The 11,982-nt window shown below is 55.0% G+C and overlaps 1 protein-coding gene across 1 annotated transcript; it reads left to right on the forward strand.

Moving 5' to 3' along the window:
• SERINC2 (serine incorporator 2) lies at positions 8 to 6,109 on the forward strand. The gene is made up of 9 exons (XM_021375635.1): positions 8 to 2,919; positions 3,066 to 3,253; positions 3,589 to 3,668; positions 3,802 to 3,939; positions 4,035 to 4,204; positions 4,286 to 4,376; positions 4,450 to 4,585; positions 4,772 to 4,981; positions 5,507 to 6,109. The coding sequence occupies exons 1-9, from the start codon at positions 2,584 to 2,586 to the stop codon at positions 5,643 to 5,645; spliced, it is 1,488 nt and encodes a 495-aa protein (XP_021231310.1). The 5' UTR covers positions 8 to 2,583; the 3' UTR covers positions 5,646 to 6,109.

An 11,982-nucleotide genomic window follows, 5' to 3' on the forward strand; every position in this document is an offset into this window, starting at 1 on the left:
GGCACCTGGAAGAGGTTTGGGCAACTGGGGTATGCGATCTGCTGCAATAGAGGGGAGGCAGAGGAACCTCAGAGGGATGCCCACCTTTATACCCGGGGGGGTGAGGGGTGTCCCCCTCTGTATCCACGATATCCCCCGTGGGGATGCTCCTCTGTCCCCGGGGGCTGCAGGGGACAACCACTGCAGAGCAGCCCGCTGCACACCGGTCAAGGGGAACCCCGTGGGCTTTGTCCCGTGGAGCAGGGGGCTCGTGGGTGGGGGGGAAGCCCAAAGTATCGAGAGGAGCCTGTAATATTGGGGCACCGCTATGGGATGCAAACCCTACGCTGGGGAAAAGCTGGGCCCTTCCCTGCACCCACCTCCAGGGAGGATGGGGGGTGTCCCAGGGGGTCAGCGTGTTCAGAGCACCCCGGGAGGAATTGCAACCCCAATAACCGGGGTGGGGGGGGGGGTCTGGTCCTGCTGTGTGGGTGCTGTGCTGGTGACACAGGTGGGTGCTCCCGGTGCCGTGCCCATGACGCACTGCTAGGGCAGGGCTGCGAAACCTCCCCGCCTGGCTGGGAGCTGCTTTCACAACTCGGCTTCGTGGTTTCAGAGGTTGAACTGTCACAACGTGTGGCCTGAGCGCAGGATGTTCAGTGTGTCACGAGCGTGTCCGATTCTTTTCCTTAGGGGCACATATTGGAAAAGCCAGGAGTGGGATTTCCATGGGCAGTGTATGGTGCTGACCTAATTATGGATTTCCCCCCCCCCCCCAAAAAAAAAAGCATTTCGGCCCAGGCTGTGAGAACAAGGTAGAGTCACATGCTTATAGGGTCTGTATAGTTTTAGGGCCCTACATTTCTCCTCCCTGTCAGCGTAGCCATGGGGCAATGCTGGCACCTGCAAGTTGCCCACCTCCTGAGCCCACGCTGACCCTGTGGTTCGGTGCTGATTAACCTGTAGAGTCATTCATTTAATGGGAGGTAACAACTGGTTTCTTGGCATTGCTTTGGGCTGACTCAGTCTCTGCAGCCTCAGGGGAACTGGGGCGAGGGCAGCCTGCAAGAAAAGCTGTTGGGTTCTAGTTGGGTTGTTACTGAGTGGTTGTTGCCATTTGTTGGGTTGTTGTTGGGTCACTGTTGCTGTTTGGTGGGTTATTGGTGGGTTGTTGGGTTAGGACCTTGCACGCAGTGCCCATTTTGCACTGTTTGTGCTCCCTGAGCTGCCGTTCCATGCGAGCCGCGCTGGCGCTGAGCTGTATTCAATGAGGAAGTCAACAGTGAAACCAGAGGGATTAATCTTTAATCCGTGGCCGCTGAAACCTGATGCTTCCCCATCAACGTGCCACCTCGGTGCTGTGACGGCTTCCCTTTGCATGCTTTTTCCATCCCGCGGGATGCTGCCTGCTCCCTTGGATGTGGGCTCCCCAAAACCTCGTAGGTGCAGCATGCCCACGTACCCATCCCAGTGAAAGCCACCTTAGGGACACGTCTTAGTGGGCATGGTGGTGATGGGTTGACTTTATGATCTTAGAGGTCTTTTCCAACTGTAATGATTCTGTGAAAACGGGGGTGCACAAGGTTGTGCCTCCTGCACATCTTCAGAGATGCTCTCACATGGGATGCCCTGCAGTGTTCCCATTAGTGAGTACATCTCCTGGCCAGGCCCATCTAGGGGGTTTCTCCTTTTTTTCCTTCTCCAGCCTTGCTCTTGCTGCTTGATTTCTTTTTAAAGTAGCTGTGGGTGCTGGGGATGTGCACAAGCTGTGGCTTTCGTGTTAAAGACGCCGTCATGGAACTTGCAGAGCTCACCATGGTCACCTTGCGACCACAGCGCCCAAAAATCTTCAGCATTAGGAAGTGACGGCTGTGACCCCTCACATTCAGCACAACAAACGCCATGCCTGAAAGACAGAAAGAGCAGTTCAAAGGGAAAAAAAAAACGGAGCTTTAAAAGCAAAATAAATCAATGCTGTGAGCTTACAGATAGAGGGAAAGAGGCTTGGTGGGGACCAGAGAGTCGGACAAATGGGGAAACGTAGTTTTGGGTCCTTGGAGGCACCTTGCCATGGTGCTGGGATGGTGGAGGTGCTCCCACAGTTGGCCTTGGCAGTTTAAGGGAAACCCAGGGGGCACATTATTCCCATTTTCTTTTCAGGTATTTAACTCGGGACCTTTTGCTTGTATGACATAGGAGAGGGTTAATGGTCCAGGAATGTTTCTTAGAATATTTCTACTGTTATTTATTCTCTATCTTTACGCCTTCTTAGGAAATAGGGGTTTTGGACATGGCCTCACAGCACCATGGGGGTGATGAAGGCTGAAAATAGTCCCCATCCTGAGCAGTCACATTCAGAGCAAGATGTGGTGGCCAGGGCTGGCTGTTGGCCCTCTCCTGCCCTGTAACCAGCATTACAACGTGTCTTAATGCAAAACCCCTTGGTTATTCTTCCTCTAAGGCAAGGAAGAATGGCAGTTTGGGAGCTGCTTGGAGCTCTCCCAAACCTTGCAGTCATTAAGTAGGTGGGTGAGTATCCCAATTATTGGACAGTCTGGTGGGAACAACATTTAGAGGAGCAATGAAGTCAAACCTGGACCAGGGATGCAAACAGCATCTCCCCAGTGCTCCTGCCACCGTGGTTTGTGGTATCCAGGGATTTGGGCAGCCAGGACTTGTAGGGATAGTGTGCCTCAGTTCTCCCCATCTGTAAAATGGGCCCAGCAGCTGAGTGCTTCCTGCAGCCCCTTCCCACTTGTCTCTGGGCTCTCATTGCAGGTGTCCTGCCTGTGTGGCTCAGCACCATGCCTGCTCTGCGGCTGCTGCCCCTCGGCCAGGAACTCCACCATCTCCCGCCTGCTCTTCACCTTCTTCCTCTTCCTTGGTACCCTCGTCTCCATCATCATGATCATCCCCGGTGTGGAGAAGGAGCTGCACAAGGTAACGCTGCTGCCTTCAGTGAGATGGCTGAACTCGATCGGAGGGGTTAACTCAGGATGGGTACAAGAAGCTTTACCAGAGAGTGAATTTTTGGGGGTGTGTTGTTGCTTCTGATGCTTTTTTTCCCCATCTCCTCATCCTTGCAGCTCCCAGGTTTCTGCAAGGGCAGTGGCTCGGTGCTGGGGGTCCAAGCTGATGTTGACTGCAGTGGTTTCCTGGGCCATAAGGCCGTGTACCGCATGGGCTTTGCCACAGCCGCCTTCTTCTTCCTCTTTGCTGTGCTGATGGTTTGCGTGCGCAGCAGCAAGGATCCACGAGCCGCCGTGCAGAACGGGTGAGCGTGTCCCCATGCTTGGCTGGAAGTGCTTTTAGATGGAGGCCATTGCCATTTTTTTTTTGCCCTTTTTATCCCTGTTTTGGGCACGGGGTAAAGCAGAAGGGCAGTTTGAGCTCGCTTTTAGGTTTTGATGTCCTCTGACTTGTACCCCACAATATTTGTGGTGTGTGCAGTGTGCTGGGGAATTTGAGGTGGCTGCTGGACATCCCTCTGACACTGCTCCCTATGGGGTGCCCCTGGCCCGTGGTCCTATCCAGGAGCTGAGGATCCCTGGCATTGGGAACTGCTGGGGGTTCCCATTTTCAGACCCTGACTCCTCTCTCCTCTTGCAGCTTCTGGTTCTTCAAGTTCCTGCTGCTGGTGGGGCTCACGGTAGGGGCCTTCTACATCCCCGATGGCTCCTTTACAGCAGGTGAGGGGCTGCGGGTGGGCAGGGGTGTGCCCTTGGGGTTTGTGCCCTCCGTGCCCTCGCAGTCAGTGCTGCCTCAATCCACCCCATGCTGTTGCAGTCCCATTACTGACCCATTTCCCTCCCACCACCCAAGTTTGGTTCTACTTCGGCGTGGTTGGCTCCTTCCTCTTCATCCTCATCCAGCTCATCCTCCTCATCGACTTCGCCCACTCCTGGAGCCAGCTGTGGCTGCGCAACGCAGGCGAGAGCAACGCCAAGGGCTGGTATGCAGGTGGGTGCTGTGCCTCCCCTGAGGCCCTCACGTGGGGCCAGCTGTGATGCCCATGGCCCTGCTCCAGCCCCTTCCCTTCTCCCCTTCCTCCCCAGCCCTTTGTGCTGTCACCTTCATCTTCTATGCCGCCTCCGTCACGGCCATCGCTTTGCTCTATGTCTACTACACCAAACCCCAGGGCTGCACAGAGGGCAAAGTCCTCATCAGCATCAACCTCGCCTTCTGCCTCATCATCTCGGCTGTATCCATCTTGCCCAAAATCCAGGTGAGGTGGTGGGGGTGGGGTGGCTGTGCTGCCTCCCCCTGGTGCAGGGCTGAGCCCTGAGCACCCCCGTGCTGTTTGCAGGAAGCTCAGCCGCACTCGGGGCTGCTGCAGGCATCCCTCATCACCCTTTACACTTTCTTCATCACTTGGTCTGCCCTGGCCAACGTCCCCAGTAAGTGCCCTCATTGCCCTGGGGGGTGCATGGGGATCAAGGATGGGCACTGACACCTGTGACCACCCCCCAGCCCGGGAGTGTAACCCCACACTGCTGCTGAGGAACAGTACTGGCTCAGCCGCAGCCCCGCAGCCGCTGACAACGTGGTGGGATGCACCGAGCATCGTGGGGCTGGTGGTTTTTGTTCTCTGCACGCTCTTCATCAGGTGAGGCCATGGCAATGCCATCGTGGTTCCCAGTGCTGGGACCCCACAGGGTTCTGCTCGCAGCTTTTAGGGTGCCAGGAGGAGCTGCATGAGCTGCAAACCCCAAAGTGCTCTGCTGCCTCAGGGACACCCCCGAAGGACATCCCCATCCCTGACCCATCTGCCCACCTGTCTGTCTGCTTGCAGCATCCGCTCCTCGGACCACAAGCAGGTCAACAAGCTGATGCTGACAGAGGAGAATGGGGCTGGGGCCGGGGCCGAGGCGACAGCAGAGAGCGGGGTGCACCGTGCCTACGACAATGAGCAGGAGGGCGTCACCTACAGCTACAGCTTCTTCCACCTCTGCCTCCTCCTTGCTGCCCTCTACATCATGATGACACTCACCAACTGGTACAGGTGGGCAGCGTTCCTAGGGACCAATTATGTCCCTGTCCTCTGCTCCCCAGTTCTCTGGGGTCATGCTTGCTCTTGGGCTGGGCACGGGTGCTGGGATGGGTCCATATGTGAGCAAACCTAATGTGTTCCCCATCAGTGTTCATTATTTGGAGGGATCCAATCACCCAACGAACACACTCTTGTTGGGTCTGAGTTCGCTGAGTACCCTCTTGCAGCATCCCTTCAGCTTGCAGCATACCCCTGTGCTTGCAGCATCCCTCCTCAGCTTACAGCATCCTCCTTCCTCCCCCTTGCAGCAGCCCTCCTCTGCTTGCAGTATCCCCTCTGCTTGCAGTATTCCCCTTAAGCTTGCAGTATTCTCCTTAAGCTTGCACCATCCTCCCATGCTTGCAGTATCCCCTCTCTTCTTGCAGCATCCTCCCTGTGCTTGCAGGACACCCTTCAGCTTGCAGCATCCCCCCTTGCTCATAGCATCCTCCAGCACACAGCGCAGACCTGAGTGCCACATCTTGTTTGCCATTCCAGGCCTGATGACAGCCTGCGGGTGCTGCACAGCCCCTGGACAGCCGTGTGGGTGAAGATCAGCTCCAGCTGGGCTGGGCTGCTGCTCTACGTGTGGACACTGGTGGCCCCCCTGGTGCTGCCGGATCGGGACTTCAGCTGAGCGCTGCTCCAGGGTCCCCACCTCGCCCAGTGCCTTACCCCTGGACTCGAGTTTTGCATGTGGGTTTGTGCCTTCTTGCAGGTTTTCTGTTTTAATTTAAAAGGGATAAAGTGCCAAGCAGGGACAATCAGCGAGAGGCTGAGGATGACTTGAGGACGGCTGTAAAGCTCTTCTGCCCTCCGTGCTTGTCTAGTGCCTTCAGTGGTGCCTCCAGCCCCTCTCCTTTCAGTGTTTGGAGGGTTGGGGTTGCGCGGGTTGCTCTCGCCTTGCTTGGTGCCCTGGGACTGTGGTGCCTTTTGGGTGGTGACAAGGAGCCAGGCCGTGGCACCAGGCACGTTCCCAAGCAGCCCTGAGGACAGCTGTGCTGGAGGCTGCATGGTGCTTGTACCCCGCCGAGCTTTGGTGGCTGAGTGGCTCCTCCAGGGCTCCCCCTGCCTCCTGAATAAAGTTTTGTTTGGAAAAAAGCCCAGACACCCTTGTGTCGTCTTGGGGTCTCTCATCACGTGTGTGCATGGTGGGTGCTCAGTGGGATGTCACCTGCATTGTGCATTGCGCTCCCTGCAGCCTACATCCTTCATCCTGCAACCCACGTCCTTCGTCCCTGCATCCTTCATCCTGCACCCTGCATCGTTCATCCTGCACCCTGCATCCTTCATCCCGCACCCTGCATCCTTCATCCTGCACCCTGCATCCTTCATCCTGCACCCTGCATCCTTCATCCTGCATCCTTTTTCATCTTGCATCCTACATCCTGCATCCATCCTCCTTCATCTTGCATCCTTCCTCCTGCATCCTTCTTCATCTTGCATCCTGCACTCTGCATCCTTCCTCCTGCATCCCAGCACCCTTCAGTCTGCACTGTGCTCCCCGCAGCCTGCGTCTTCCATCCTGCACTTTGCGGTCTTCATCCTGCATCCTTCACCCTACATCTTGCATCCCGCATCCTTCATTCTGCCATCCCAGCATCCCACATATTTCATCCTACGTCTTGCGTCCTGCATCATGCATTCTTGCATCCAGCGCCCTGCGCGCTCCGCCCTGCATCCTTCATCCTACATCTTGCATCCTCCCTCCTCCTCCCCTGCACTGGCACGTCGCATCATTTCTCCCACACCCCGCATCCTGCACCCTGCAGCCTCTCGGACGTGCCGGGCTGCGCCCCGGGACTTGCTGTGCACCGCAACGGGAGCGCGGGGCGGGGACAAGGCGGGGACAGGGGCGGGACCGTGCGGGATCCCATTGGCAGCCACGAGGTGGTGCTGGCGGCACGCGCCCCGCGTCCTCCTGCAGCGTGCAGCCCGCCCCGGGTGTCCTGCAAGCTGCGTCCTGCACCTTGCCCCCTGCATCCTGCACCTTTCAGCATGCATCCTGCACCCTGAATCCTTCAGCCTGCACTCTGGATCCTCCACCCTGCACCTTGCATCCTTCACCCTGCACCTTGCATCCTTCACCCTGCACCTTGCATCTTTCAACCTTGCACCTTTATCCGTGCACCTTGCACCTTTCATCCGTGCACCATGCGTTCTGCACTCTGCATCCTTCATCCCACGCTATACATCCTGCACCCTTCCCCTTGCATCCTGCAGCCTGTATTGTTCCTCCTGCAGCTTGCACGTTGTGCTCTGCGTCCTGCACCCTGTACCCTGCGTCGTGAGTTGTGCGTACTGCACACTTCATCCTTCCACCTGCATCCTTTGGTCTGCACCCTGCACAACTGCACTATTCAGTCTGCATCGTGTGCTTTGCATTGTCCTTCCTGCATCCTGCACCGTGTCATGCCTCCTTCATCGTTCTTCCTACATCCCTCACCGCTCTTCCTGCACCCTGTACCTTGCGTCCTGCACCCCTGCGTCCTTCACCTTGCACTTTTGACTGTACGTTCTGCACCCTTCATCCTGCACCCTGCACCACATATGCTGCACCCTGCATCTTTCACCCTTCACTTTGCATCCCGCACCCTGCATCTTGTACCCTCACCATGCACAATACTTCCTGCACCCTTCACCCTGCATCCTGCATTCTGCATCATCGTCACCGTGTGCAACACACCCTGCACCTTTCACCTTGCATCCTGCGCCCTCACCATGCACAATACACCCTGCCCCTTACACCTCGCATCCTGCGTCCTGCACCGTGTCATGCATCCTTCACCCTCCACCACTCATCCTGCACCTTGTACCTTGCCACCTGCACTCTGCAGCCTTTCTGCATCCCCCAGGAGAGCTGTGCTGGTGTGTGTGAGCAGAGCTGGGCTGTGCTCCCTGGGCAGCAGTGGGGGCAGGTGTGCTCCTCCAGCTCCCAGCTGGGCTGTGACATGCCCTGGATGTGTCCCCATGTGCACCACCGAATAGTGTGAAGCTGCAGGAATAACCCACTGGCACTGGTCGTTCCCATGAGTTTTCTTGGTAAGATCTGAATGGCACAAAGTGCTGCTATGGATTTATTTCACTTCATGCCTCCCCTCCATTATTTATCACAATACAAACTGCCTCTGCTCTTTATTTTCATCACAGAACAGTTCAGCCAATGCACCCCAATGGGCAAACCCAACTCTAATTGCTCTAATTACTCCAATTCACCCTCCCTGGGGGGGCACTTCAGAATTACGACCTGGGGGGCAATGAGGCCAATGTGAGAAACTGAGGAAAAGCTCTGCAGCTTGCTTCACCAAAGGTGGCTGTGATCACTGCCTTGATAAATTCAGTGGGAAGAAATGAAGCAGAGAGGATCAGGGCTAAATCCCACAGGGTGTCATCCTCCTGCAGCCCTTTGGGTCACGGAGGAGTTGGGGACCTCAGTGTCATCACCGGAAGGCGGGAGGGACCCTCATTGCCCAGGGGGTCCCAAGCAGAGCCCCCTCAGCAGCAATTTATTCTCTGCAGTGCGTGCTCTCTCCTGGTTTTATTTTATTCATGGGATTAACACATCGGGCAGCAGCCGGCCTGGCTTTTGCTCTGAAGAGGAGGGGAAAGCGTTTCCATAATTCATTTAAATGAGGCACCCGGGGAAATCCAAATTGGACTTCCAGCGTGTTCACGGTGCCACGCAGAGCCCCGCGATCCAGAGCCGGAGCCATTAATGCCTCCCAGACGGACCACAGAGCATCTATAATTAATAGCGGAGCAAAGCCACGGCCCAGCCTCCAGAGCAAGCATCTCCTGCTCCAAGCAGCTCCTGCACCCCACATCCCTGGGGCAGGGATTTATTTCAGGTCACCTTCTCCTTCTCCCAAGGAGCACGATGGAGCATCCAGGGGGAGCAAAGGGAGTGAGAGCAGGAGGAGGAGGAACCCAGTGATGCATTAAATCACAGCACTTTCAGTGGCCTTGGGGACGAGGGGTCGTGGTGAGGATGGTGGGGTTTGCATCAGCCCCTTTTTGCTACAGCACTGGATGTTCTCCATGCAGAAGGCAGCAGTTTTGGGTCCAACGACAGCTCATGTGCTGCACGTCCCCCTGCTGATCCCCGTGCTGCTTCTGTACCTCCAGCACTGCCTTTCTGTACCTCCAGCATCGCTTTGAAGTGCACCGAAAGGATGAGAAGACAGGAAAAAAATAATAAAATCGAGCTCGAACCCTGCTGCTAGAGCAACATCTGTATCTATAAATACCGATGTGAGCAGGAACAGGCTGTATCTCCTGCAGCTCCTGAAGGCAGCGGAGCTGTCTCGCCCCAGCTAACCTCCTTCCAACACATGCTCCTGCAATGCACACGAGTCGCTGCTGCAGCTTTGCAGAAATCCACAAAAAAAAAACCCAACCCTTTTAGCTCACTGCTTCCTGCTCATGGCTTCCCCAAATCTCCCGTGTCCCACGTCCCCTCTCTGGGACGCGGTGTCCCCCAGCCCATGGTCACCCATTTGGGTGGGATGGGCTGAGCTTCTCCATCCCACACACACACTTGGATGATGTTTGTGTGGTGCTGGGACCAGTGCTGGATCTGCAGTGGTGTTGTCAAGCTGAGTCTTTCTGGATCCCGAACTCCAGGCTTAGAGTCTAGAGACAAGCAGCCAGCCTTGGATGACCCAAATCCTTGCTCAGACAACATGGAGGCCATGAGGGGGTCATGAGCTTGCTGGGCCCCTCCATTCCCCATGCATTGTTTGGGTAAGGGAACATATGGTGCAGCACGCTGGGGTCATCCCACATTGCTCATCACATAAACCCATCTTCATCCCTCCTTGGTGGCACACACATGCACTGTGCTTGTGGACATTTCCTTCCCCATTCCCAGCTAAAATACATTCCTCCAGCCAGACCCCTGCCCCCTGGCCTGTCCTGGGCTACCTGGCTCTTTGTGGTGCTGCTTTTGGGATGATTTTTGTCCACACAGCACCGCTCTTGTGCTTTATTTCTGATATGATCTATGCTCTCTGTGTTTGGATGTGGGCCACAAGCATCCTCTCCAGCTGGGGGCTGAGCACAGCACTGTTTGGCTCAAGGAAGAGGGGCTGAGCTCTCCCAGCTCAGAATATCCCTTTGGGGCTGAACAACGAGTGGAGACATTTGCTCCAACAGACGCTTGCACCTTTAGCTCTATCTTTCAGCTGGGTCCCACTGGCAATTTTTTTCCTTCTTTTATTTTTTTTTTTCATTCTCTTTGGCTCTTTTCCACCCAAAATGCCGGCGGTGAAGCGATACATCACGTCCCAGCCTTGCAGAGCCTGGGCTGCCTCCAGGTCTTGGAGAAATCCCATCCTGGAGCATCATCCCCTGCTGCCCGGCACGTAGGGCTGTTCCAGATGTCTGCACTGACAGAGCTGGGTGGCTCCGACGTCACTCTGTTCCACGAGGTCTTCTTGGGGACAGCTCTGGCACTTTTTTTTTTTTTCCTTTTTTATTTTGACTCCCTGTCCTCTCTGTCTCAGCCCCTCCTGTCCCTGCAGATGGGGTTGTGCAGCTCCCCACGTCCGCAGAGTCTCGCCAGCCCCCCGAGTGCCGCCTCTAGTGACATCGGTGTGGTGATGGCTGCAGGGGATTAATGCCACAAAGCGAACATTGTTCTCCGTTCTACATTCATGACACCAGTGAAATGCAGTGCAAGAAACAGGTTGCTCATCTCAGTATCCAGAAAGCAGGAATCCCCCCTGCCTGCTTGCAGAGGGCTCTTTTCTGGAGCAATGGTCCAGGTGGGGCATGCTTGCAGGCTGTGGTTGGGTGCTTCCAGGACCATGTAGTTCAATCCCTGCTCATCTGCACTAATAAATGACTTTTTTCTGCATGGAAAAGTCTCTGTTGTTGCTCTGGAGAGGAGAAGCTGCAGGTTGTGGTCTGGGGTGTGCACAGGGGGGTAAAACCTGGTGCACGGCAGAGCCTGCTGCTACAAGCCTACAGCCTGGATTTACAAGAGGATTTAAGGGCTTAGCTCCTGCTGCTCAAGCACCCAAGTACCTCCGAGGGCTTGGGCAGGAGGACTGATGTGCAACTTGGCAATCTCATTTTGTTGCTTGCAATGGAAGTAGCTGGGACGTGAGGACAGAAGTGCTTTCCCCTCACAGCTCTGCATGGCGTGATGCATGTGGGTGCTGCAGTGAGATGGGACCTGGTGCTGGTGGCTTTGCATTGATATTCCTTAGTGCCAGCTTGAATCATGGGATGGAATGGAATGGAGTAGGGTAGAGCAGAGCAGGTAAAGTAGAGTAAGTAGAGTAGATCAGGGTAGAGTAGAGTAGGGTAGAATAGAATGGAATAGGATATCCTCAGTTGGATGGGGCCCACCAAGACTGTTATGTCCAACTCCTGGCTCCACACAGGACTACCCAAAAAGTCAGCTATATGCCTGAGAGCTTTGCCTTCCCTATTTTTTTGGGGAGTGAGACTTTTAGCCAAATTGCCTAAAACCCACTAAACACACATTTGTTTTTTGGAGACCGTGAAAGCCCCCAACTCTCTGCTGTTGAGGCCTGTTCTTGTCCCTGCAGGGCCTGAGCAAGCAGGTGATGGTTGGGCTCCTGAAGGAAAGGGCTTCACTCAGAGTCAGAGAAAAGACCATAAGGATCTTCTTTCTATAAAGGCCAAGTGCTGCTAATCGAGCTAAGGCAATGTAGAAATCACCCCTTCTTAGAATAATAAAGGCATTTTCAATTGCCAGAGTGCAACAGAATGCACCAGGCTTTCCTGTGGGATATTGAGAAGTCTGTCTCAGCTTTCAATAAAAAAGAAGAGAAAAAAAAAGATGAAGAGGAAAGGAAAGATGAAAAGGAAAGGAAAGAGAAAAGGGAAGGAAAGGAAAGGAAAAGGAAAAAAAAAGAAAAGAAAGACAAAGAAAGGCAAGGAAAAGGAAAAGGAAAAGGAAAAGGAAAAGGAAAAGGAAAAGGAAAAGGAAAAGGAAAAGGAAA

This window comes from Numida meleagris, chromosome 22, assembly GCF_002078875.1.
Source record: "Numida meleagris isolate 19003 breed g44 Domestic line chromosome 22, NumMel1.0, whole genome shotgun sequence".
In the NCBI taxonomy this organism is placed as follows: domain Eukaryota; kingdom Metazoa; phylum Chordata; class Aves; order Galliformes; family Numididae; genus Numida; species Numida meleagris.